The sequence below is a fragment of the Glossina fuscipes genome, unplaced genomic scaffold (genome assembly GCF_014805625.2).
Source record: "Glossina fuscipes isolate IAEA_lab_2018 unplaced genomic scaffold, Yale_Gfus_2 28, whole genome shotgun sequence".
Lineage (NCBI taxonomy): Eukaryota > Metazoa > Arthropoda > Insecta > Diptera > Glossinidae > Glossina > Glossina fuscipes.
In genome coordinates, this window is record NW_023998423.1 from 13,117,191 (window position 1) to 13,144,075 (window position 26,885).

At 35.8% G+C, this 26,885-nt stretch overlaps 2 protein-coding genes across 2 annotated transcripts; both read left to right on the forward strand.

Annotated features, from left to right (window-relative positions):
- Positions 1 to 801: 801 nt before the first annotated feature.
- On the forward strand, positions 802 to 10,952 carry LOC119636208. Its single transcript, XM_038031441.1, has 5 exons — positions 802 to 1,599; positions 2,173 to 4,090; positions 4,154 to 5,034; positions 5,086 to 6,177; positions 6,270 to 10,952. The coding sequence occupies exons 2-5, from the start codon at positions 2,198 to 2,200 to the stop codon at positions 10,345 to 10,347; spliced, it is 7,944 nt and encodes a 2,647-aa protein (XP_037887369.1). The 5' UTR covers positions 802 to 1,599; positions 2,173 to 2,197; the 3' UTR covers positions 10,348 to 10,952.
- Positions 10,953 to 13,365: 2,413 nt separating this feature from the next.
- LOC119636364 (kinesin-like protein KIF12) lies at positions 13,366 to 25,642 on the forward strand. The gene is made up of 10 exons (XM_038031679.1): positions 13,366 to 14,114; positions 20,644 to 20,798; positions 20,899 to 20,915; positions 20,983 to 21,219; positions 21,287 to 21,427; positions 21,836 to 21,977; positions 24,389 to 24,625; positions 24,690 to 25,281; positions 25,349 to 25,463; positions 25,532 to 25,642. The coding sequence occupies exons 1-10, from the start codon at positions 13,816 to 13,818 to the stop codon at positions 25,640 to 25,642; spliced, it is 2,046 nt and encodes a 681-aa protein (XP_037887607.1). The 5' UTR covers positions 13,366 to 13,815.
- Positions 25,643 to 26,885: the final 1,243 nt, after the last annotated feature.

Consider the following 26,885-nt stretch of genomic DNA (forward strand, 5'->3'; position numbering starts at 1 on the left):
AGTTTTGATCATTTAAAACTCAATCCTCCACATTCTTCTCAAAGAAACTGATCACCCGGAGAGATGTATAGAAAAGGGATATTTTTATTACGAATTCTAGTTAGCGAGTACGCATCTTTTGAGACCTGAAATAAATTTCTGAACCTGAATGAAGTTAACTTATGGTAAATTTTAATAAATAAGTTACTAAACCAAGAATGTATATAGCAAGTAAAAGATTAAAGGAAAGACCTCGTACTCTTAGCTATGGAATGTGTATGAATTCTTCCAACTTGCACGCAAAAAGAGATTTCCTAGGCTATTCGGAAGAAACGACAGTGTTGAGAACTCTGTGGCTCATTTAAACGTTTTCATTTAAATATTGTCCTGTTCGTTGCTGAATAATTATTTTTTAATAAAAAACGAAGTTAAGCAATTAAATAAAAAGCTTAGACCACTCGAAAGCCATCAGGGCTTAATTATGTAAATCAACAATTACACCTGTAAAATCAACCGCAATTTCTCCAGTGTTGCCGCTTCTGCATAAGTGCAGCATAGCAAGCATTGAAAACGGTGAAAGCATTGAACTATTCATTAGATGTACTTGTAAATTCAAAATAATGGTTATATTTATGTTTTCAATTCAAACTTTGCTATTTCCTAATTTTCCGTTTAAGTTTTCCATGTTATATTTCTCTGATAACGTCTTTGTACAAATAATAAAATGAAGATAAATCTCTCAGTGTACGCTATGTTTTTATTTAAGGACCTTTATTGTACAACCGAGCATACGCTCCTATGCAACCCGGAACATGATTTAGTAAACGAAGATGAACGCCAAAAGTTCAGCAATTTTTTTTGTTTGTCGAATGTGTGTTTTTCATAAATTAAATAAATTTAAAATGCTCATGGAATAACAGTAATACGAAATTTATCTAATTTAATTTGCAAGCTCTAATGAGCGATAAAATATTTAAATAAAAAGATATGAAAAGAATAGAAAAGATAATCCCAAAACGAGATATAAAATAACCGTATGAAGGTGTATGCGTGCAGAAAAAAAAATAGTGTGCTTTGCCAATTCTTGTAAAAGCAGCCATCAGAAAATCACGCTAAATATATTACAGAAAAAATTTTTGACGATTATTAGTCGCGTATAAAAAAAATAACACGCAATAAACTTTAGGAAATTTATGCGATATTTTGTTAAAAAGATTGTAGATCTTATTGTGAAATTCTGATATCGAAAAGAAAGAAATAGTTAAAACTTTTGTGATTGAATAAGAGGGTGCTCCGTGCCGCCCCGCCTGTCGCAGAGAGCGCGCGTTGTGAGACTCCGCTGGGCGAGACAGTTTTCGGGCTCGTTGACGCGTACTCGTTTCATATATGGTTTTGTGGCATTCAGTTGCTCTGTGAACGTTAGTGTGCACAGACTCATAAAAAAATAATAATAGGTTCAGCCACTACCGGCCCCGCGAATAAAACTCTTGGACAGCGGATACAGTCTTTATCTACATATGTCATTTTGATTACGCTAAGCTAAATGGAGCAGCCCTTGGTTTAAGTGTTCTAAAGCGACCGTAGTCCTTTATTGGTGCTTTATAAACAAAGTCTAACAAGGTAAGTTAAGACTTGTGATAGCGTTGTGTGTACAAGCAATTGTTATAGATATACGAGGTCGTGCGATAATTATTCTGCTTTTATTTTGCCAATGGCTTTTCCAATTGTTTATCTAGTGTTATTCAGCTGTGCGTCTGTGTGAGTAAGATTATCAAAAAAAAAAAAAAAAGGCGCGTGTTCGTTGCTCTGCTTGTTATCCATATTTTTTAATATTAACAAATGTGTTTTCTATTTTATCAATGCAAAATGAAAATATATATAAATAAAACCAAATAAAAAAGCATCGCAATAGGAAAAAAGTCAGCTCATTGGATTTGGAATTGTTTTTGTAAAAGAATTAAAACAAACGGGAAAACGTGGTGTGGTGCAAAAGAAAAGCAAAGTAAAAGAGCGCAATTGGTTTTCTCATTAATTATGTTTACAAATTGCTTTTGTTTTTATGTTTTGGTTGTCTTGTTTGTGTTTTTTGTTTGAAAAATTATTCATAAACTTGTTATATTAAAGGTGTACTCTTTTAAAATTATAATCAACCCTGGTAACTGTAAATAACAAACTGTCTTATTCTATTTGCAGTCAAAACTTAAAGGTAGTTAATAAAATGATGGAAACTATCAATCAAGCACAAACTGAAGCGGTTAATATCAGTTCCACCTTAGATTCGACACCAACACAATTTCCACCGCCAGTGAATAACGATGATCAGAAAATTGCAAATAATTCGCTGCATGTTAATGAAAATACCAAAAGATGTTTAATTCAAGAAGCAACAACTACAAATAATTGCATTAGTAATGTTGATCGTATCCAATTGAACGAAGAGAAGGAAGATGGGAATTACATTGGCCATCAAAACAGTAAAGAAGTGGAAAAACAGACGGATAGTCTACCGATGGTGGAAAATAAAATTGTAAAATCTTCATTTGTTATGGACGAAGAAGACGAACATTCGCCAGAAAGAAAAAGATTCAAATACGATATTCAAGATGAACATGTATCAAAAACCTGCTGCAAAGTCTTATATAATGACGAAGATGAATTGCTCAGAAGTGATGATGACGATTACGATGATACTGACGGCATTGACGGTAAAAATGCTGAGAGTAAAAGTGTGGATAATATATCAAAGGAAGAGGAAGAGCAGCTTCTCAGAAGCGACGATGAAGAACAGACACAAAATGAATTTGCAGAGAAAACATCTGCAGGCTTCTCACAAACAGAGCATAAGCATCAATTTTCTGCAGGAGATATTATAGGTAAGCAGGAGCAAGCAGAAAATTTAGAAATCGATTCCGCTGGTAATAACGGAGAGGATCATTGCATTGTTCGTAATATAGAGAGAGAAGATAGCAATAGTCGGTCAAGCAGTAACAATAATAATGGAAAATTAGTTGAATTTCGAAGCGAATCAAATGACAATGCTCCCAAATTGGAAAATCATTGTGGTCAAGACAATACTAGTCAAACAATAGAATCATTGACACAGCAAAGTTTGCTTGAAACAACAACCGATGTTAACGATTTGGATGAGAGAGAAGGTGCATTGTTAGTTCAACGACAGTCACAAGAGCATCACAAAGTACCTAATAAAGGCCATAATCCATTTGCAATGGAAAGAAATACACCTGAAACTCAAATAACTTTTGAGAATATGTTTGCGGATAAAAAGCAAACTAGAGAAAGTGATAAGCAATTGGGGAAGTGGCATACGAATGTGATAAATGCAGACGACAGCAGCAATACATCTCCCCCAAGATCAACTCAACTTAACGGTGAACATACATCCACGGATCATTTCTTACCAAGTTTTGGAGAGTCTATAGCAAGTAGTAAGAAAAATGTTTCCGTAGATTCATCGTTATCCGCTGAAAGTATTGCAATTAACAGTAAACAGGAAGGTGAAGAACCTGGAAATTCCCAACAAATTGAAGAAGGAAGGCTAAATGAAGCATCACCTTGGACTCAATCTTTTGCGGATGAAGCCGCCAGTCGCTCATCAGTAAATTCGTGCAGTTCCGATTCAAGTAGTACTTCAAGTTCTTCGCAACAGTTAGTTATAGATCACCCCATGGACCCCATGGAAGATTTAATGAAAGAGGAAAAGGTGACACCGTTTAAAACTGACCTGAAGCGAAAGCTTTCCCATAGTAGTGCCAGTGAGAGTACGGAACCTCAACAGAAACAATTAAATTTAGCGGACAAAAATGATAATTGCAGCACTTTCACGGATCGCGTTAGCGAAAGTATAGTAATCAATGACGAACATATGAAAATGGGAGAAAATGTGGAAAAAGCATATTTGAAAATTCCAAATGATCACGTAAGCGAAAAGGAACTGGCCTGTGAATCATCGCTGCAAGTTAAGGAAGCCAAGCAGAAAGCAACTTGCATGCAAATTAAGGAAGAAGAGCCTTGTTCCCGGGGCTTAAACAGTGATGACACGGCAACAGTTTCCCAAACGAATAATGACTCCAGTTCTTCCCTTCAAGCGCCGGTACGAACGTCAATTAAAAATATTTTTTTGTTTTTCAAGAAATAATTTCATTTACACTTACAGGAATCTTGCCAAGCTACAGTTACTTTACCCGAAGTGACAGTTACTTCTAAATCTCTACTCCTGCAACAATTGGAAAAACCTTTAATGCCACCACCAGTGACGCCAATTTCTAAGCCACCGTTTCAAAGTCGTAACAATGTTTTAGCGACGCAGGGGCCACTTGTTTCGGAAACATCTGTGGGCGTCTCAAAAACGTTTCCCCCACCATCTACATCATTCGCAACACTCACGACCTCTACAACTCCAATTAAATACTTTTGTTTTAAATGCAAAGTCGGAAAATTTGATTCATTTTCCGCTTTAACAGATCATCAGGCTTCATGCTGTAGCTCAAGCAGTCTTTTGCCGGTAAGCAGCTCAGCAAGCGGATCCACAAAAATATCTGAGGTTGGAAAAGAGCACAGGAAAACAATAGCTGCAATGATTCCTTTAACTGGCAGGAAACGTTACTACAAATGTTCTAGCTGTGGTACATTCCATGAAAATTGGAATCTATTCTTGCACGTACGAGAAAAACACAACCGCCACATGTGTTTATATTGTTCACGGTTTTTTCCAACTGCTGAAAAGTTAGCTTTGCATTTGGAAATTAAACATGATCTCGAGCAGAACCATTATCATTCCGAAGAGGCCCTACGAAACTGTACTACAGTTTTAAAGGGAAGTTACCCTTTGGAAGCTAGGTTTCTAATGTGTTGTACTTGCCAGCATATGTTCGGCGAAGATGAATCTTTCTCACATCACGATTGTTCGGAATACATTGCACCCTGTCCGCTATGCGGTCAGAAGGGACGACATACGAATCAGTGCAAGACTCATTCAGAAGCCAAACACTTTAGCAAACTTAAAAAGAAAAAGGAAAAACCCCAATTAGCGAAAAAGTAAGCTCGCAATTAATTGTTCCTATTTTTAATTCCATCGTTTCGTTTTAGACCTCAAACAAAGGAAGTGATTGTCCCGCCATCGGAGATGTTACCTATGCAACCATTGACTAATTATCAACCTCTTACTACAGAAACGACTAGTACCGAGTCGTTGGCGTCCACTTTGAATTGTGATATTAAGCCCAATTCGGCCTCTTTGGCGGTTAACGATATGCATACCGATGACAGCAATAGTAGTAGCAATATGGTAATTGATGAATCGTGTACAACCAGCCATCCTATTACGCAAACAAATCCGTTTAAAGAATTGGACGAACGCGAACGTTTGGAAGAGCAGCAGTGTAGAGCAATGACGGAAGTTGAACTACCTCCGGATAGGCCGGAGGACGTGCAGTCTACTGCTGTCGCTCTGCCCAAATTGGTCGTGCCGAAATTTAAACTTAGGGTTCCGAAAGAGTTCCAAAAATCTGTTGATGCGGCTCTTAGTACTTCAGATAGTGATGACGGCGAATATGGAGATAACGACCTAGGACATTCTGAGAATTTGGCCGACGAATCGAAACAAAATGAATCTAACTTAACCGGACCATCTTCTTTTTCTTATAATGAAACAGTAAGCCAGAATAGCGATATCACTACGCCGTCAACGAAAATTGAAACAGGTGAAGTTACTGTTGATCACAAACTTTTGAATGCTAATAACTCTTTGGATGAAGATGATTCACTTGATGAACCCAATAAAAATTTGCTGCGTATTATGCAGGAGATTGAACGAACTAAATTAGATATACAACGGACTAAGAAAGTTTCACGACACGCAACAAAACCGCATGTCTTATCGAGACCGTCCGCCACTCCATCACAATCTAGCCAGGGCGCTGCTGAGCAAAATTGGTCGCCCACTCCGCCGGCTTCACCAAATTCGCGATGGTTTCCGGCACGTACAGACGGTGTTACGCAAAGTCAAGATCAATGCAATTTGGATGTAATCCAACAACCTAGTTTGTTACCGCCCCCGACTACTTCGAATGATGACGATGCGTCAACTTTGAAAATGCTGGAAAGACGTGACACTATTGGCAGTGAGGTAATGGATATTGATGAAACAATTACTGGTCAACCCACTCCAACAGTTATGAGGTAAATATTGTTAGCACTACAAGCAATATATTTTCAATATTTTTTATTATATTCTATTGACTTTTTTTTTTATTTTTAATTGCGTTTTTTAGGAATGAACTGACTCAGTCCACGAGCGAATCGCTGAGCACTTCGACAGACAGCAATTTTACGAAAACGTTGGATGTTAATCATAGCATAGAAAGCGAAATAGAAGAAGGCAAGATGTTTCCAAATCTACCAACCGAAGCTTTTCAGAAGGCAGAAGACGCGAATAACTCTGATGAACGCTTACAGCCTTCTGAGAAAGTAGATATAAACGCTAGCGATGAGCGCTTAAGTCCAATGGATACTTCGTCGCAAACTGATTTAGAGCACAAGGATATTAGTGAACATTCTGAAGCGACTGGAGAAGACGAGGATAAGGAAATCGATGTATGCGGCGGTTCTAATAAAGGATCCGAGGAATTTCTACCATCGGCAGCCAATCGAGACAAAGAGTTACCAGCCGATGGAATAGAAGTTGCAAGTGAAGATACTTTGACAACAGAATTACAATTAGACCGTCCCTTAGACAAATATGAAACTATTGAATTTGTACGAATCTGCTTGAAAGCTGTCTATCCTTTGTGCTTGTATTGTAACTACGCTCGTCGTATAGCGGTGAATGGTAAGAGCTTGGTGTTGCACATCATTGCTCATCATCGTTTTGTCGCAACGGTAGATAGTATTACAGCTGAAGAACTTTACTCAGACACTATAGTGACAAAACTGAAGAGTTTTTTATCGGATTTAGAAGAACATCACTTCAATCTGAGCAGCTATTGTTCAATGGGCATAAGCGCATTTACCCTCCCATTCGATGAACGACAATTCGAATGCTTTCAATGCCGGTTCGTCACCTCTACGCATAAAGAATTATATTTGCATAATCGGAAGATGCACTTGCGAACTGCTATCCTTTGCTTTATGTGCCGTGCTCACTTCTTCAGTTTTAGTGAGATTCTATGCCATGTATGCCCTGGAGTAGCAAACAAAGTTTCCGTATTTGACATGAAATTCCGTTGTTGCTTATGCAACGTGGACAACATACCGTCACCGTTTCGTTTGATGGTCCATTTGCGCAAACGTCATTTTGCTTGTGATGTTTGTTTGGAAGACTGTCGAGACCAAAGCAGACTCAGTTCACATGTGTGGAAACATAAACTTCACCATTTATGTTATCGATGCGGTATAGCATATCGCAATAAAATGGACATAACTAAACATTTATTTTGGAAACATGGAACGGAAAGTACAATTTGCAAGCGTTGTCTACAGAAACGTTGGCGTCATGTTTACCATTTTTGCATACCTCCGCAAACATTTCTATGTGAGGTTTGCAATATGTCTTTCTCCAAAGCCATGCACTTAAGAGTACACAAACGTTTACATACTGGAGATTTACGATATCCTTGTGCCGAAGATAATTGTGATGAAAAGTTTATATCCAGAAGACTTTTGCTCAAACATGCTGCGGTGCATGAGCCAATGCCAGTAACGCCGGTGTTGAAGAAACTCGACGAGTCAGGGAAAGCCCTTGGGGAGGAAGATGAAAAGCCAGAAAAGGGTGTCGCACAACTCAAGGAAGAATCCATTCTTGTTAAGAAGGAACCTGTTGAAGATCCTAATACGAAATTCGAAAACACTTTGAAAAAAGAAGAAAACGACGAAAAGTCCAACATAATTGCTGAGATTGAATCACGAAAGGAGGAAAGCAAATCTCACTCGCTTGAGCAAGATACCCCGCGTAAAAGACGTAACAAAAAACATAAACGTCCTAAAGAATTGTTGGATGATTTGAATTTAACTGCGCCTAACTTATCAGAATCTGACAGTAGCGATGATGATTCCGATTCAGATTCAAAAACCAAGGGTGAGCTGGACGCTTTGCCACGTGTTATGCTCTCGCCCCCTTCGGAGGCTGAGAACGAAGAAGAGATGTCTCCTGAAACGGAGAAGCAGAATCCTGGTCAAGTTTTGGAAATTTGGAAAAATTTCCTTAAAACCCAACAAGGCACAAACGCGGAAGAATTGAAACGTTTGACAACCACAGCTGATTATACGGAGGATAATTATCCAACTCCACATATGTTGCATGTTATTTATTCGGATCACGATTACTGTGCCATGTATAAACCGAAGACTCCTCCACCACCCTTAGAGAATAAAGACAAAAGCCCAATTAGATTGTTAACGCCACAGGATAGTACGCCGAAATGTTCTCCAACAACAAAAGAAAATGAAAAGTCGCCCCTCCAGTTGTCTTCAAAAAAATCAGAAAACTCTTCTTCATCTAGTGGATCAAGTTCTAGCTCGGATTCCAGTTGCTCTTGTGGCTCCAATTGCTCATGTTCATCTAGCGAAAGTGATAGTAGCTCTTCGAGTTCATCTTCTGACGATAGTGATACTTCAGCGGCCTCTAATATTTCAATGCGTAAAAAACATCGCAAAAAATCAGAAAGAGACCGTCTTCGGAAAAAAAGTGAAAGTTTATCGCCTGTCAAAAACTCTAGTAAACTTAGCACCAGCGACATTATCAATGTAGAAGATGTTGCAGGACTGGATGGAGAAAAGGACGCTGACGAAAATTTTGCTCCGACTTCTCCAGCCAAGGAACCTCCATTCTGTGAAAGTGATCTAGAGACCAATGAATCGGAAACCGACGAGGAATTCTACGATGAACATCCTCAAAAGTTAGCCAATGAGCTACTGGCTCAAAAACGAGCTCAACTTATGGCTCAGACAAGACTTTCGCCATCACACAACTACGATATTGTTGAAAACAGTAGACCATCAACACCCTCTTTGCCAGAAGAAGTGGCGGGCAGTGAAAAAATTAAAGTGAAAGTGAAGAAAAAGAAACGTGACCGGAAAACTTCGTGCAAAGCGGCAGGACTGCACAACAATCATGCTAATAATATGCAATCAATGTCGCCTCTAGCTAGTACAAACCCGCCAGAGCTACAACATCAATCCTTAATGTCAGTTGCAGAAGCTCAAATCCCGCCTCCACTAACTATCGCTCATCCGGCGAGTAATATTTATGCATCAGCAACGGCAATCATTGATGAGCAATCGTCTCTGTCTAGGCCTTTAAATATGGCCACGGCCATTTATGGCATTGGTACGGGTCGCATAAGCGAAGGAAGCAGCTGCTCAGATGCAGACGGGTCCTTGAAACGTTCAAAACGAGCACGTAGACCTAATAAATTTTATGGTTACACAAGTGATGATGAAAACATTACAAGCGGTTCTTTCGGTCAGCCCCTTATGATAGGCATGAGAGCTTTTAAACCTCAGCCACCACCTCAATTAACTTGGCGCAAAGAGGATTTGCCGACACCATCAAAAAGTATATTAAACAATAGAAATAAAGCTACGAGAATTCCCAAAACTTCGGGAATAGGGAATCTATTCAATTCGTCCTCAAGTAACGTTGCTACTCTTTCAAATAAGAAGAAGCCACGTTTAACTGGCACAAGCGATAAAGCAACACGTAAACGACCATCTAAGAAGAAGGATCTAAATTCAGGTAGTAATTTGCCACCTATACCCACGTTAAAGATACGCCCGTCAGAAATTGGTTTGAATAACAATGTGAAACAATCAAGCTCTCAAGGTGAATATAACATGTCGGAGAGCAGCAGTGACGATGACAGTATAACTACCAACGCCATAAGTACAACTTTAGCTCATTTTATTAAGCCCAATCATGGTCTTTGTGGACCGCTTCCTTTAACTAATCCTGCTTCCGCTCTATTACCTTCGGCCCCCCCTCCACCGCCTACACCGCAAACTAAGGCGTTCAATCATAAAATACCACCAGCGCTGCTGCCAAACCCAGATTTTGCTACCTTGCAGTATTTCAAGGCAAACAACATACGCTATCCTATACGGCCGCCGGCGGGTGCTAGGCAACCGAGAGAGGGTGAATCGGTCTATTGTTATTGTCGTTGCCCTTACGACGAAGTCTCTGAAATGATAGCATGCGACGGAGAAAATTGTCTTATTGAATGGTTTCATTTCGAATGTGTGGGCATAATGGTAGCGCCACAAGGAAAATGGTTTTGTGCCGAATGTCGACCTAAGTATTCCGAAGAATTATATCCCACAACAAATCCCACGATCGGTAACGACATTAATGTTTAGTAGGGTGTATTTATTGTAAATATTTCAGAAACGTTCTTCTCGAAAATCGCACACTTTCCTTTAGGAATTAATTTACTAATTGTATATAGTTTTCTCCCATTTTTATGATCGCTCGTTTAGACCATTAGTTTTACTTCTATGTATAATTTATGAGGAATAATAAATAAACTGTACAATCAATCGCTAAGAAGGTAAAGCATCGAGTGTATGTGAGAGAAACGCCTCTAATACGCTTATTTAATTATAAAACAAATATCAAATACAGTTTACAGACTTTTCTTTCGAGTTTATATTGCATTACAAAATCATTGAATTGGTCGTCAGTCTTGAATTCATCCTGTATAAAAGCTAACATAATGGAGCTACACGAGAGGGAAATGAAATATTTGTGGGACATTAGAGAGGTAAACAATTTGTTGCCTGGTGAAATGTTGAAGACGTAGGTAGAAAGAAGTGGAGAAATGAAGGAATTCGCTCATAGCCTTATAATTGTCTCTTCCGTTTAGTTTTATTTTAATTTCAGTAACTGAGTAAATAATGTATTTCGATGAATATGAAATAAAATTTAAATTCTTATATTTGTGTATAAAGCCATTGCGATTAAGGTTAAAAAAAAAAAAAATCAAAGTTTAATTGCACTGCAAATAGTAAACAAACATATATATATATATATATACACATATATCTATATAAAAAAGATACATAAAATGTAGAATTTATGTTTAGTAAACAAACTCATTTTCTACATGTCAATGACTACTTGATGATGTATAAAACTAATAAAGGAAAATTCAATATTTTTTAAAATTTTATTAATTTCTCCTGATAATATGTATGTTGTATGAATATCTTATGCAGAATAATTAAATTAAGTTTAAAACTAATAATCTTATGACGTTTAGTATATAAATATACGTATATACGTGTACGCCTATGTAATAAAATTCTATGAGAAAAAAAGAAAACGAGAAAAAACTGCAGACACATTTTGCATAATCGTTTGTTCATAAAACCTATCAAATTGTTTTTCTTATGACTGCATTTTCTCAATTAGTTTAGACGACGGCCTTGATGCATGGTCGTTAATGACTGATGTATAAGAAATAAAGTAGTGACTGGAGATTTTATTTTAACATATCCATTATTAAGTTGGCAAGAAAGGAATTACCTAATCGCCCTTCTCTCTCCGGCTCTCTCTCTCTCTCTCTCTTTATCTCAAATTTTTGCTCTTTCCGCCAGTTTATATGTAGCAAAACGTATGTATTCTTCACACTTGGATATTAAATTGTTAGAATCTTTAGCAGTTCGTGGCGTGAAGTTAAAATGACAGGTAAATCTAAACGTTCTGAAGAGACGGTGGACGCCATCAATTGTTGAGGCATTTTTCCTTTTTTTTGCTTATACATGTTATGCAAATTTTATCTTACACAGATGACAGCTAGAGTGTTGTATACTCGCTTTTGTCAGAAGTGTGCTTTATCATAGAGACAGATTATAATTATGTATTGATGAATGTCAATTTTTTGATTTGGCTAAGTTGAATTAGGAAACATATTTTATTCGATGAAAACATAGTTGGTATTAGTTGCATATAAACGTTTTGAGGGTGTCATCATTATCTTTCCTCTAAGTCTTCTGATCTATGAGTTCGTCAAATGTTCAGATTTTTCTTGTTCGCGGAGTGAAATATCGTCCAATGACTAAAAAATCGTTAACTCCGAAGGAAAAATCTTCGTCTTTAAGCAGCTATTCTTGGGGCGAAAATGCATAAAAGTTCGCGTTTGGGCTAGATCGGTCGATTTAGAAAACGGTGAAGTTCATGAATTTTTGTGTTAAACCTATCGGTTGCAATTTTCGAGATATTTTGATGAAATTTGATACATTGTCGTGTTTTAGCCCAAGGGCAAACGCTTTTGGAAATGATTCGAATCCTACCACTTTTTCGACCACTCCGCACTTATTTTGCTAAGTCGTTATAAGGAAAATTGTTGTAGTTTTTGTAACTTCAAAATTAGTGTGAACTCCTTGGATCGAATGGGGCAATTGTTTGATCTCTTTGCTCGTTCGTTCGGAAAAGGAGTTTTTATATGTTAGTTAGGACTATTTGTTTTTGAAAATCTGTTCATAATAATAATTTGATATAAAAATTAACTTGGCCGGATAGTATCACGTAGATCTATTTTCTGGATCTCGACCGGTAACGAACAATAAGGATTTAGTTGACAAAAATATATTTTTTAATATATAATGACTAAGAATTTTGCATAGTAAATCACAAGCAATCTCGATCATACAGACCTATTTTTTAGATTAACCCACAAACAAACAAACAAAAATAAAGAACAAAAAAACAACAAAAGCAAAGTCTTCTATGTGGATAAAGCTTAACTTGTTGCTTGTTATTGGCAGTAAGTAAATTATGTTTGGTAATTTTGTCCTCCTTCGACGTTTGAGTATCCTCCAATATGAGAGCCTTCATGAGAATTAGGCATTTACATAAGACTAGTGTACAATTTTTGAGGTCTTATTAAATAAGCGAGGTGGTGTAGAGTACCCAACAGTCGATTGTAGCATTCTTACTTGTTTTATTTTGGATTCTCAATTGATCAGGAAATGTTTTTGCAATTATGGCGATTCTGCAGAGATTATGGACCAAATTGACCTGTTTTGGTAGAAATAGGTACATGCAATACGTCAGTATATGTCAATAGGTCTAAATAGTTAAATGTTAATGATATGTCAGATTTCGATGGTTGCGATCGTTAATGGTGCAGCAATAAGAAATTCGAAGAAGGACAGACGGACATAACTTTTGCTATGTGTTATTATTATTAACTTGTCTTCGATATCATTTTGTGTAACACTTCTGGAGTGAATATAAATCAAAAATATTTCCCATATAAGATTATCACGTTATTAATTAACTAAGGTAATCAAGAATTTCTTATTTCATTACTAATGAAACTTTATTACCGTTATTAGTGATGGTCAATATTTAGCTGTTAAGAGAAAAAACCATTTCAGTTGACCGTATGTAAGCGAAATAACCAATTACCATAAATCTCTCTTTTAAAAAGGATAACATTTACTCGTTTAATTCACGATTGCCATACAAAAACGAAGTCTCGTCTATAGCGGGAAATTAGTGCGAGCCGAAATTTCATAATGAACGGAAGGGATATGAAAATTAACGGCTAAATGTTGAAAGTGATTTGAATGTGAAGAAAGAGTGAGTTAAATTACACAGTGAACTACATGATAACCAAACACTATGGCTTTATGATATGTATGTAACGAAGTGAAAAATATACAATTTTATATGAAGCTTATAATCGCTGCCGAAAAAAGGGAAGGAAGGAAATATTAAAAGATATTAAAATATTATTTTGCAATTCACAAATGACAAATAATAATAAAAATAAAAACGAAAATATCATATGATAAATAAATAATAAGTAAATTGTTAAAATGGTTTATCGTACTTCGAGTGTACCTCAATTAAATAGTAGTGGCGGCAGTAGTGGTAGCAGTTATAAAGGTTCAAGTGGGGGTGGTATGACAAGTCGTGGTCGTGCTTCAAATGCCAAACCACGCCGTAATCTTGGTAAATCCATTACACCGACACAACGTCAATGCGGTCACGGTCAAAAGTTACCGCGTTCACGTAGCCTCACCAACGGTATGCAACGTCTTGACTCACAAAAGTCAACTGCCAACACTTCCAGTTCTAGGAATACACCAGTCTTTCTACGTTCTAGAGAAAACGAGTAAGTTGTCAACTAAATGCGTAAAACGTGTACTAACCCCCCTCTATATATATATTGTATATTCCTTCAATGTTTAATTCATGCAGTTAAACTAATAATAGTTTAACTCTCGTTGCTTATGCCAATTAGGTGTTTTACTTTTCACTTTCAGTAACGAGAATTAAATCCCATATAATAGACGACAATTAATTGTGAAATAAATTTAATAAATGTCACAATCTTTTAAGATTTACTTTTATGCATTAATACGACATGCATATTATGGAGATACGCAATTTTGTAAAATACATTTTCGAGAAACACGATCAACCGCAATCTATTGCGAACTTGTTTCGCTTTAAATTAGAAAATTTACGCAATAATAACTGACATCGAATGGGCGTAAAAAAGTCGACATTTTTTCAAAATTCATAGCCAAGTTATCCTAGACCTAATCCATTTTTGATGATGTAAATTTCCCGCTTGAAGAATACCGACTGCGTTTTAGTTAGAAGTTAAAGTTTTTTTAATTATCACTTTCGTTTTTATCTAATACTTTTTTCGTTTAGTGCCTAATTTCTAGCGACAATTCTTGGAGTGTTTGTTGCTATTGAATTGAAAATATTCCAAAAGTCATCGTGACTTATACAAACCCCTTTCGTTGACTTAACGGCTTTACAAGTTCCTTTCGTTGGCCTAAGGTATGAATAATGCCTTTAAAAACACCTTTCGTCGACTTAAGGTTTAATTAATATTTTTAAAAACTCCTTACGCCGAGTTAAGGCGTGAATAATGCCTTTAAAAATTCCTTTCATCGACTAAAGATATGGATAACGCTTTTGAAAAGCACTTTCGTCCCGTTGACGTATAACTAAGGCATTTCAGCCATTTAAAGTATGAATAACTTGCATATAGGAGGAACCTATATTCTAGGGAAGTCGTCTCATCGTCTCTCTCTTGCTTCTTTTCTAGTCAATAAAGAAATATTATTATTATTAGCAAGCAGCAAGATTCGATGTTCCGATTGGATTTATAAGAATGAAAAAATACTTTGACAAAAGAAAAACATAGGCATATATATATATATATATATGTACGTGTTCTATAGAATATTTTATATACATTATCTAATTGCATATCCTCATACATTTTTTTGTGATTGTTTTTTGTGGGCATCCCCGAAGAATGTGGGGTATATTCCTTATCTCAAAACGATTGCAACGCCCAGAAGCAAGTTTCAGGGAACACACAGGTGTATTCTTACCGGCTTAAGCATTGAACTTCAGCTATGAACTTCGAACAGGCAGAAACATTGAAAGTTCTTGAAAATGGGTCATTGGATCGAATTGGTTGATACGCCCACAGTACCAGACAAACTGACGACGCCTCTATTTTTGATACAATCATTTCAACGCTCGTGCAGCATTTCGATTAAACTTTTTTTTTAGAATGACTTCTCAAAGCACACTCAAAACACACTTCAGTTTTCGCAATGACCTTAAGCTTTGATTCAAATGTTTCTTCTTGGATCGCCGCTTTCAAGTTGACAAACATATACATATTTATCTATCACTGGTGCCAGATCTGGAGGATATGACAGGAATTTCAACTTTAGTTCATGCAACCGTCTCAAACCCTCGAATCATTATTACGGAACGTAGTATGACAATTTTCTTAGGCTGAAATATTTATGCATAGCAGTGGACACAGTCTTCTAAGGTTTTCAATTTGCCAATTATGATCTTGTAATAATACTATTCAGCGCTGGAGAGCGAAGCCTGAACACAGTCTTCTGATGTTTTTAGGATGTCAATTATGGCCTTGTAATATCACTATTCAGCTCGTGAGAATGATTTCTGGAATTTTTCCATTGTTTTATGTTGTACGCTCCATATTTCGACGTTCATTTCGTTCAGCACCACCGATGCCTGCGCTATGTCATTCAATGTCAGCAAACGATCGGTAAATTTTTATTATCGATGGGCAAGAGCCACTAAAACTCTTTTCAAAGCAATGAGCTGAGTTTGAACGTCTGTGACATGAAATTCCGCTTTTGAGATGAGATTAAAATAGTTTCATCAAAACCATTGCAGTTTTAAACTAATGATACGAAATTTTGATAATCATCCTGTCTGAAAGTTGACACTTTCTAAACATAGCACTTGGTTTCTTTGTTAGAAGTGTCACGTGCTTGTCTATCGCGCGATTCATTCACTCATGTATTTTAGTATTTTAGTAGTAGTAGCTTGTACTTTTGAAGAGGTATTTCTTTTTTCTACATAATTCCCATATTTCCTTAATAAGTTCACCTCACCTCATCCGTTGTCGCAATGGATATAAAATGCTGAGAAAATTGACATCACGTCAATATGGTTTGGTAGAAGATTTTTCACAACTAAAATCCATTATTCAATGCCTTCGTTATGATGACCTACTTTTTATCACTCAGGGTGGAATAGCTTGCTATGTCCGCGACAGTGAACATTATAAGAGTTTAATTTTAGTTCTTAGACTTCTCCTAATCGATTTTTAATCTGGTCATGATCTTTGCGCCATAGTTTAAGAAAGGAAGAAAGAAACGCTTCATAGTAGAAGTGAGCCTTAAGTCAAAAGTTAAAGCAACTTTGAACTGAGGCAATTATATATAAATTTTAATTTAAAACCGATCGATTTTAATGAACCCCATTGCCTGATGAAATAACTTTTCTTTGACTGAATCGCCAGACTAACATGCTGCATCACTTACGACGCACACAAGTAAAATCAACTAATCTCAACTATTATGTGCAATAAAAATAGTAGTAAATCTACGATACTCCATGACCTTTACTTTAAGAACGATATCATAAGGCAAACGTGTAACTCACAGGGAGAAATACTATAAAAGAAATGAATTCAATGAATGAAATATTGACAAATGAAACATATTACAACAAAAATAGATTAATCACTGCACTTACCCGGCAATTAAAAGCAATCGATATGAAAATGATGGTGTACTTTGTTAAGCTTTTATACCCTGCCCCAGTTTTGTGGTACAAGGGTAGATTAAGTTTGTGCGGATATATACAACACCCAGAAGGACTTTATATTAAACTATTTTCTCAATTTTTCAATCATTTCTTCTTCAATCTGAATTCATTTTGTCTGTCCGTTTGTCTGTCTCGTTTTTTTTTGTGTTTTCGAGATATTTTAATGAATTTTGGCTTTGAGGCGAACGCTATTGGAAATGATTTCGATCGGACCACTTCTTCGACCAGTCCCCTTAGAATGCCTTATTTTGAAAAGCCACTATATGATTACCTGTGGGATAATAGAGGGTATCTAAAGGTGAGCCGTGGCTCCAAAAATATACAAAGCGCGAGGTTTACTACCATGATCACAATTATTTAGTCCGCTAAAATTGTGACGTAATTGTGTTTTTGGTGAATCTATGCAACGCACAAAAAAATTGTCTTTTAAAACTAATGGATGCTATTGTTAATATTGTTAATACAACCACTATCGAGGGATACGCTTACACTCATTTTGGAACACGGGAAAGAAAGTCTCAAAGATCCTACAAGGTATATATATCCTTGATTGATCATCTGAATTGATTAAGCTACGTCGGTGCGTCCGTGTGTCTGTGTGGTGTTTGTTGTTGGTACTTTCCTGGTCGCAAACGTGAAAACCTACTTAAAATTTGATAGAAGCTGGCAATTTCTGCGCTCATTTTGGTATTGAAAATGGTCCAAATTGGTCAGAGCAAATGCCCGCACTGGAGCATGGACTGAATGCAACTCCATTTTTCTTAACAAAAAAGTTTGGGGATTTTTCTTGCTACTCAGAAATTATAAAAGTTGGAAGCTGAAATTTTCCACATTTACGAAGCACTCTACTACCTACGTGAAAAAAATGGAAACGTGGGCCATGTCCACACAAAGTTACAAGAGATTCAATTTTATTTTTTACACATTTTTGAGGCTTTATGCTTATTTATGATAAGGCAAACAAGACAGAATGCTTAAAACTACTTCGAACAATCCTCAAATGAAGACATATTAACTGCCTAAACATGGGTTAATTCCAAAATAAATATTTTAACCCCACGGCTTGATGAATTAATTTTTTCCTAGCAATACCAGCGATATGGGTATCAAATAAAAGAATTTGGAGAGTAGAATGGGAGAAGCCAAGCGTGTTAATTCTAAATTAATACACGCCACACGCCTTAGGTGAATAAATGTTTTCTTAAAAATATCTTTGATATAGACATCAATTGAAAGGATGTGGAGAGTAAGTTGCGATAAAATGTCTTAGTTATAATTTAATTATGGTGGACTTTTCAATAGTGGTGGGTAAACGAGACTCAGCCCAAGCCGAATATAACTTTCTTACTTGTTATAATTTATTTAGCTCGAAGATGTAAGTCCTAGAATTAAAACAGGACGATAAGCACAAGCAATTAACACTGTCGCCTCTTCTTTTTTTATAAGGTAGCCTAAATTTTTAGCATAATCACTTTAATAAAGTTATACGTTCTATGTTGTGTCCTCCAGGCATTTTCAAGAAGTAAGCTTCGACGCGACGACAACGAGACAATGAATATTGAAAAGGCTTCGGTACTCACAAAGTATCTGATTAATCGTGAAATTTTATTCTTTAAGCAATAAAAAAACGTGACTGTAAGGCTTCTTACTTAATAATATCCAAAGTTATTACAAATTTGGAACGGTTCTGGTATACTTTCTATATACAATTGATACAAGTCTTTTTTCTTCTTCTTCTTGTTCTTCTTCCTCTCTATAGGACTCTCCTATAAACTACTGATTAGGAAGCGACTTCAGTTGACTTCTGGGTCCGTATATTCATTATCTTTGGGGCGAATCACACAGCTAAAAGTCAGATCTCGCCTTTGTATTCAGCTGCTTGACAAAAACGAAAGCTACATTTTTTATACACTGTGTGATTACCCCGCTGCATAGAAGAACCTTTTCAAATTTTACAATTTACAATTACACGCATATTGTATTCACGTTGTATTATATTACATTGTCGAGCTATAGGTTTAGCATCTATTGCTTGTAAGGTTTAAAATCCTCATGTTTTACTATAATTAGAAATGATTCGTTTTAACAAGAAGCTGTTTTACTTAATTAAAAATTTTATTAAGTGTTTTTATACATTCTATTTTCTACAATTAGATTAATTGCTTCGCGTAATTAGTGCTCACAATTGTTTTTGTTATTGAAAAAACTCATGCTTGCTACAGTTCGCAATGACTACCTTGTAAGCACAATAGAGATAGTGAATGGAATTTTCATTCCGAAAATACCAGCTTTTCTCATAAGAATATCATTTTCTATCGACCAATGTGCTCTTTTTCGGTTTATGCCTTGGGAACTGTGTGGACATCTTGAAAGTATTTGGAGAATATATTAACAATAAAATATTAAACTTTATTAAAGCGGCTGGAATAACGATCTAGTCTATCTTTAAAAAACAAGAATCTAGTTCTAAGTCTAATTGCTAGGGTTACTGATGGATCGTATTAACATGAAAGTTGAGAATATTGACAGTAAGGCCGCTTGTTCTTCAAGGCCATTTCGTGATGTGAAAACGAGAAAAACCAAATTTTTTGACATCAGTCGAAACCAGTAGTGATCGAACATTATTCCTTCGGTCTTAGCTATTCACTAGGTTGTCTTTAACTCTAGTGAACTTATTTGTGAAGGAATCAAGTTTATTTTCATATTCGATTTGCCACGAGGGCTACTACAAAAGTTTAAGTTTGGCGAATGTGAAAAGCCCAGCAATATTTTATAGGCCTTTAATTCACTTATCCGCGTTTTTTAACAGAGGTACCAACGGCGTATAAATGAAAATCATGAATTCTGAAAATAATAATGAAAACCTAGAATAAAAATATTTTTTAGTTCTTAGTTGATTTAATTAAATTTACATTAACGTTTGGAGCAATGAAACTTAAGTCTGTATAAAAATACTATATCTATATACATATATATATATATATATATATGTATAAACATTCCTTTTTTGTTAATATTTCTAATCATTTATTTATATAGACTTGAAGTTGAATGTATCGCCTCTATAGGACGTTCAAAAGAAAGAGTTTTGGTATTCACCACCGCTTCCGGACGAGACACTGACCTCACTGACCATTTGCTTACATTAAGCAAACCTACATTAAGTCACTGGTAAATTCTGATAAGTAAAAAAAGGCATGCATTGTGACAATTGATGACTAAGGACACGCGAGCATGTCCATAGAACGTATGAGCGGGAGAGTGAGAGAGAAAGAGGTGGCAAAATGGGTGACCGTGCTTTTATAAAGAAAAATCAACAAAAATTTGCATATATGCAATTTTTTGTATTTAACAAACTAACACATGAATAATTAAGTTACTTGCTTAGCTTTTCTTTTCATAAAAATAAGAAAAAAAATAAAAAAGAAAACAGAAAAGAGAAAAATGCCCTGAAAAGTTCAAAGTCAAGTTCACCTTTTAATATGTATTTTTCAAAATTTGTCTTAAATAAATTTTAGAATTGGCAGCGCTGACACTTTAGAGATAGTGGCCTCCAAGTCGGCGAGCAGTGAACCGTGCACGCCTGATGACAACATTCAAGTGGTGGTGCGAGTACGACCCTTAAATCCCAAAGAGAGACGCGATAGGAATGCTTCGATACTACAATTTCCCGGTAATGTAATGAGATTTCATATTAATTATCTTAAAGGCGGAACAAGACCTCAACTTTATATTTAATTTAATTTCTTCTTCTTCTTCTTTCATACATCAAGGCAATGGACAGATTATAGTAAGTCTTATTATTAAAATTGGCTATCGTTTTGTTTTAAATATTTTCCATTCGCATAACTATGCAGATCGATGGCCGTCATATGGCCCAGCAGCAGCAGCAATCTAATAACAATCGGGATAATGTGAAAGTGTTTACCTACAATGTGGTTTTTGAGCCGGGAGCTACTCAAGAGGATATTCTAGACTACTCAGGCATTAAGCGAATCATTGAAATGGCCATTGAAGGTTTCAGTTGCACAGCTTTTTGTTATGGTCAAACGGGTTCAGGTAAAACTCATACCCTAACCGGACCCCCCGATTTGGTAAGTATTTGATTTTATTTACCTTCAACTTACGTTACGAATTAATTTTTGCTACAAATATTTCAAGTTTTTGGGAAAACCTAATTTAACTGATCCCCGTCATGGCCTAATCTTCCGTTCATTCGTATACCTCTTCCGTTTGATAAAGAACCGCAAGGACTTTCATTTCATATTAAAGGCATCATTTTTAGAAATCTATAATGAACGGGTAAGTTTGCATTTAATATTAAAATTTGTTTTCCAAATCGCTCGAAGAAGTAAAAACAAAAACAAAAAGGCATTTTTTTTTTTTTTTTTTAAATAAAAAATCGCGTGCCACTTTTGAAAATTGCTTGGCCGCAACGGAAAGCCATGCGCAACTATGTTTACTTTTATAGTAAATAAACGCCTCCACCATTTTAAACAGGCGTACGTTTATTATATTATGCGGTTGCATCAATTTTTAATATATACTCGATGTTAATAGAGCCTACAATATAAATAAGTGAATAACAACAAAAGTAAACAAAAATTAAATCAACGATACGAACCAATCATTAAAAGGGTCAACTGAATCAAATTTCAAAAGATTTTTGTTTTCCATTTTTTGCCTTTCATGTTTATTATGCGCGTTTAGGTAATTGATTTACTAAATCCTGGTTCGATGCGTCAATCATTGGCTGTGCGTTGGTCTAAGAAATCGGGAGGTTTCTTTGTCGAAAATCTTTTCAATGTTGACTGTCAAGAATTAGATGATTTGTTGGCAGTCTTAGAAGAAGGTAAGTAATAGTTTTTACGCGATCGACTCAAATATGTATTAAACAAGTACACGTGGACATATAATGAAACTAATCAGAGTACCTAAGTACCTCAAAACGTAAGCATTGCCTTTATTTCGCTGTTGTCGAGCCTTTTGTAAGAATAGGTATATACAGCCACCTCTTTGTTACTCAAATTTAAAAGAACACGGTTCACGAATAAGAACAAATACATTTTTACACAAATTTTCTATTCTAGCACGAATTTCAAATAAAATTTTTTTTTAATTGTAATTTTGTCAGTCTTACGGAAACTTATTTATACAGCCACAAAATACAATTGACCCAATACCGTGATTAGAAGTTGGTCGGTTTATGCCCAGGCGTCAATAACAGACTTTACAAAAACAAAAAGAAGAGCAGAGGTCGTTAATAACGAAATACTTCACGTACTAGACGTATTTGACATATCTATTAATGGTAGCATATATTTGGTCCGCGTGCACGCTTGTTATCATATAGCGATCAATATTTTTATTTCTACTTTCAATTTAAATCCTTTTATGTTGGAGTTGTGGGCGGGATTTTCACTCTACACTAATTTTAATAGAATTTGTAATATAATGTTCATTATTACTTTTTTTAGGCGGTTTTTCGGGAAGTATTTCTGGAGTTTTTCTATTTTACACATGATGCGTGTTTTTTTTACACGATTGTTTGCACGGCTTCCTAAGGAAAGTATCTGTCGTGTAAAAAAAGCTGGACGTATGTGATATGATCAGCGCGAGATCTTTAAATTTAATTTAGCGGCATTCGTCCGTGCGTCCGTTAACTGTGTATTTCCTTAGCAAATAGTCAATGGTCAACATTAGGATGCAGATAATAAAGTACCAATAATCTATAATTTATACTAAGCCTTTGATATATTTTGCTCCAAAGCCGCTCCAAAGTTTTCTCATCAATCTGGAATGCCGAAATACTAACACTTTTTTCGAGAAATTTTGAACATTTCAATTTCTTCCAAATAAGGACTCTTCAGAATAAGGCATTATATGGGTAGTACTTGAAAAAGTGAACCCATCCGAACCATTTCCGCGAGCATTTGTCTTTTTGCAAAGGATGTTAAAATATTTGTAGCTTTTTTATTTGGACAGATGTCAGACCGATAGATGGGCAGACAAGCTTAGGCAGTGTAATAAAAGGTGGGGCTATTTTAAGTGCTTCTGCGTGTGACACACGTCCGTATAAACTTTATATACCCTGTATCACAACGGGTGTGGGATATTTAGTAGTCGGCTTAGTCAGACTATAATGTGTTAACTTACTTAGGATAAAAAGTTCGGTTCCAGCCGGACAAGATTTTCTTATTTGCTTCGTCTTTAAAGAATTTGTTATTTTTACATAATTCAAAATCAAAGATACAATATAAAACCCCATTTAGAGATAAGAGTTAAGCAGCGGTTGGGTTTTGTTGAGTTCAGATCAAAAAGGTTTGTACACATTGCGTAGGCTTTTAGATAAAAAGACGTTCGTCCACTCACTATTGAAAGATACAAACAGTAAAGCCCGGTATTTTTTCTCGTTGTTTTTCTTTTTTTTTTATCAAAAACACTTCTTATCAGATTTTAATTTTAGTAATTCGATTCCTATGTCCATTCCTTGCCATGTTATGTAATTCTGCTGAAAGCTAACTTTGTCAATATCTAATCCATCCCGTTTGACCAATTCCTGAAACTAGTTATGACATCCTTATTCATTCTTATGATCTTGGTGCTGGTGCTTGTTTTTATAAGGACATTATAAACTGTGGACGGCAGCTCATTGCAACAATTCTGCGCTGATGTTAGCACAAACTTTTTCTTTATTTTTGCTTTGATTCGAGTAGCATTTTGCAGCAGCCCTTGAGAGGCTCACGCACACGTCAACAAAAGGGAAACAGGAGGAAACAAAGTCTCATCAAAAAAAAAAAAAAACCTTATACAAACCCTCTGGGAATGAGTTCTTCATTTACTTGCCCAGCAACTACATTCTGAATTATGACGTCCATCTGTCCTTCCACGATCACAGGAATTCAGATATTAAGTGAGAAATTATTATGTTATCACAGATAACTTTCATGTTTGATCGATTTAACTGATAATTTACAATCGGTGAAAGCGCTGGACAGACGAATAAAAATATTCAATGATAAACAAAAGTACGCACACTTTCCCCAAGCGAACCTACGAGAAGATTTATGTATACCCGCCATGGGGGAACAGAGTAAAATATTTGCATAAATCAATATTTGCCGTAGGTCATAATATTATGATATTTTTTCCCACAATGAATTTTGCTTTCCTTCTAATAGGGGTCAGTGCCTTTCTTCAAAGGCCATCGAAATGTATTGATTAAATATCTTAACAAACTTTTATTATTTTCTCTTTCCTTAGGTATGCGTAATCGTGCCGTAGGTTCTCATGCAATGAACGACCATTCGTCACGATCTCACACCATACTTACGGTACATATTGTATCAGAGCAACAAACAGATGGCGGTGTATTCTTATCGAAGCATGGTAAGATCAACTTTGTCGATTTAGCTGGGAGCGAATTAACGAAGAAAACCATGAGCGCCGGTAAAACATTACAGGAAGCCAACAATATCAATAAAAGTTTAATGGTGTTGGGTAAGCTTTACAGCGACAAAAAACAAATGATACAAGTATTTTTAATTGCACGTTTCATATATAGGATATTGCATTGCGTCGCTTAGTGATAACAAGAAACGTTTTGGTCATATACCGTATCGAGATAGTCAACTTACCAAATTATTGGCTGACAGTTTGGCTGGCAATGGCGTAACTTTGATGATAGCCTGCGTCTCACCCGCACGTTACAACTTTGCTGAGACTTTAAATACATTACGCTATGCTTCGCGAGCGAAACGTATTCGCACTAAACCGGTTATAATGATGGACCCCCGCGAAGCTTTAATATTGAGTTTAAAACGAGAAATAAAATCTTTGGAAATGGAAAATGAACATTTAAAAACTGTACTCCATCTACATCACGAGCTAAATAGTGAGCGAAAAGATGAAGATGAGGAAGTTGACTTGCAACAGATCGGAGAGAGTACAAATCTACCAAAAATACATATAGAACGTTTACCGGAATTAGATAGCAGTGAGCTGGCAGAGTTAGTTAAGCTGTATATGCAAGAAAACGAGGCTTTGCGTCAGGAAAATAATCATCTATTTACGGTTAGGGAAACTATACTCAGAGATCAAGAAATAGTGTGCAGGGAAAACGAGAGATTACTTAAGAAATTGGAAGATGTGAACAAGTAAGACATTATGAAATATCTTACCAATAAGAAGAATTTCAATGAATTTGCTTTTGTCTATGCTAAGAGTTTGTATAAGATCACCTGTTATACCGGCCAGGCCAGTGCTATCCTCAGCCTCGGGCAGCGAAATCATTGGTACCGAAATCTGGACAAATCCCCAGGATATGGAAGAATCTGAGGTTTGATTCATAATATTTTGTATGGTTTTGATAATTTTCCCGATTATATTTTTCTTATTCAATTCCAGGAATCGGAACGACCGGCGAGTATTGTTCAGCAACCAGAATATAACGATGGTATTGCTCGTAACATTTTAGGAATGGAAAAGATTTTAAGTAATAAAACCGTTATTCACTAGGAAGACAGAATAGGAATCGACGATAAACGTGAAGATTTAATGACACAATCAGTTCATTAAAAATATGAATTATTTATCTAAATTTATTTTAAAGTTGCGATTACTTATATGACATTCGTTTCGGCATGTTAATTAGAATTAAAGGATTGTTCAATATGCAAATGTATTGTTTAGTTTCGTTATTGGAATAAAATAGTTACTAAAAGCTATACATAAACGGATCATTTTATTTACTGCATATGGACAATAAATTCGATGCAAACTTCTGATAATCGTAATAAAGAACGTTTGCAAATTTTTCATTAAATTCAGTTTCATAATCCAAACAGATCTAAACTTGTCTGTCCGTCTGATGTCCGTCCATGTAATTAGTGTTCAAATTACAGATCGCGATTCTTGACATATTTTGATGAAGTTTGATACGCCGAAGTGGTTTAATCCAAGGAAGAACGCTGAAAATGGTTCGGATCGGTCCTCTTTTTCCAACACTCCCCACATAACGCCCTATTCTGAAAAGTCATTATATGGAAAACACTGCAATTTTCAAAACTTTTCGGCAAAAATGGCTAAGTAGTAGTGTTTTGGCATTCTAAATTGGTATGAACGCTTATTTTTTGGATCTTAACCTATGCAAGGACTTCACCCCTCATATCCCTTATATGAAAAGTACCCCAATTTTTAAATCTCTTGGGCACATCCATTCGAATGGAGCACGGGCTTTATTTGCAAGTACAATCCCATAACAGTATATTCTTATAAAAACAGGGTATAATTGTTGCCCGCTATGGCAACAATAAGAATTGTGTTGGACAATGTGGTTTAGTCTAGCCCGACGACAATACTCTTTGTTTTTCCAAGTTGAAGTGTAATATTTATAATTTACATACATTTAATTGATACAATTTTTATGTGTAAGAATCTCCAGTACTACTGGAACTAGGCCTATCATACACCAAGAATAAAGGATTACCACTCGAAATCGTATATGCCTTGTAGAAATAGTTCACTATACTCTATCTGATGTTAGACAACGGTTGATTTGCTTGCAGAAGTGTTCATTTAAAGTCAAAAACGACAGGCCGAATCATCAATATCTAACGGTTGGAGCCAACAGGAAACAGGAGAAACAGGAAAATACTAAACTTAAGAGAAAAACAAGTAAATTATAAACAATCAACCAAGAAAATAATAAAAATATGATCAAGTTTTCCTAGTATTTTCAAAGTGTTTATAGGGTTAGATG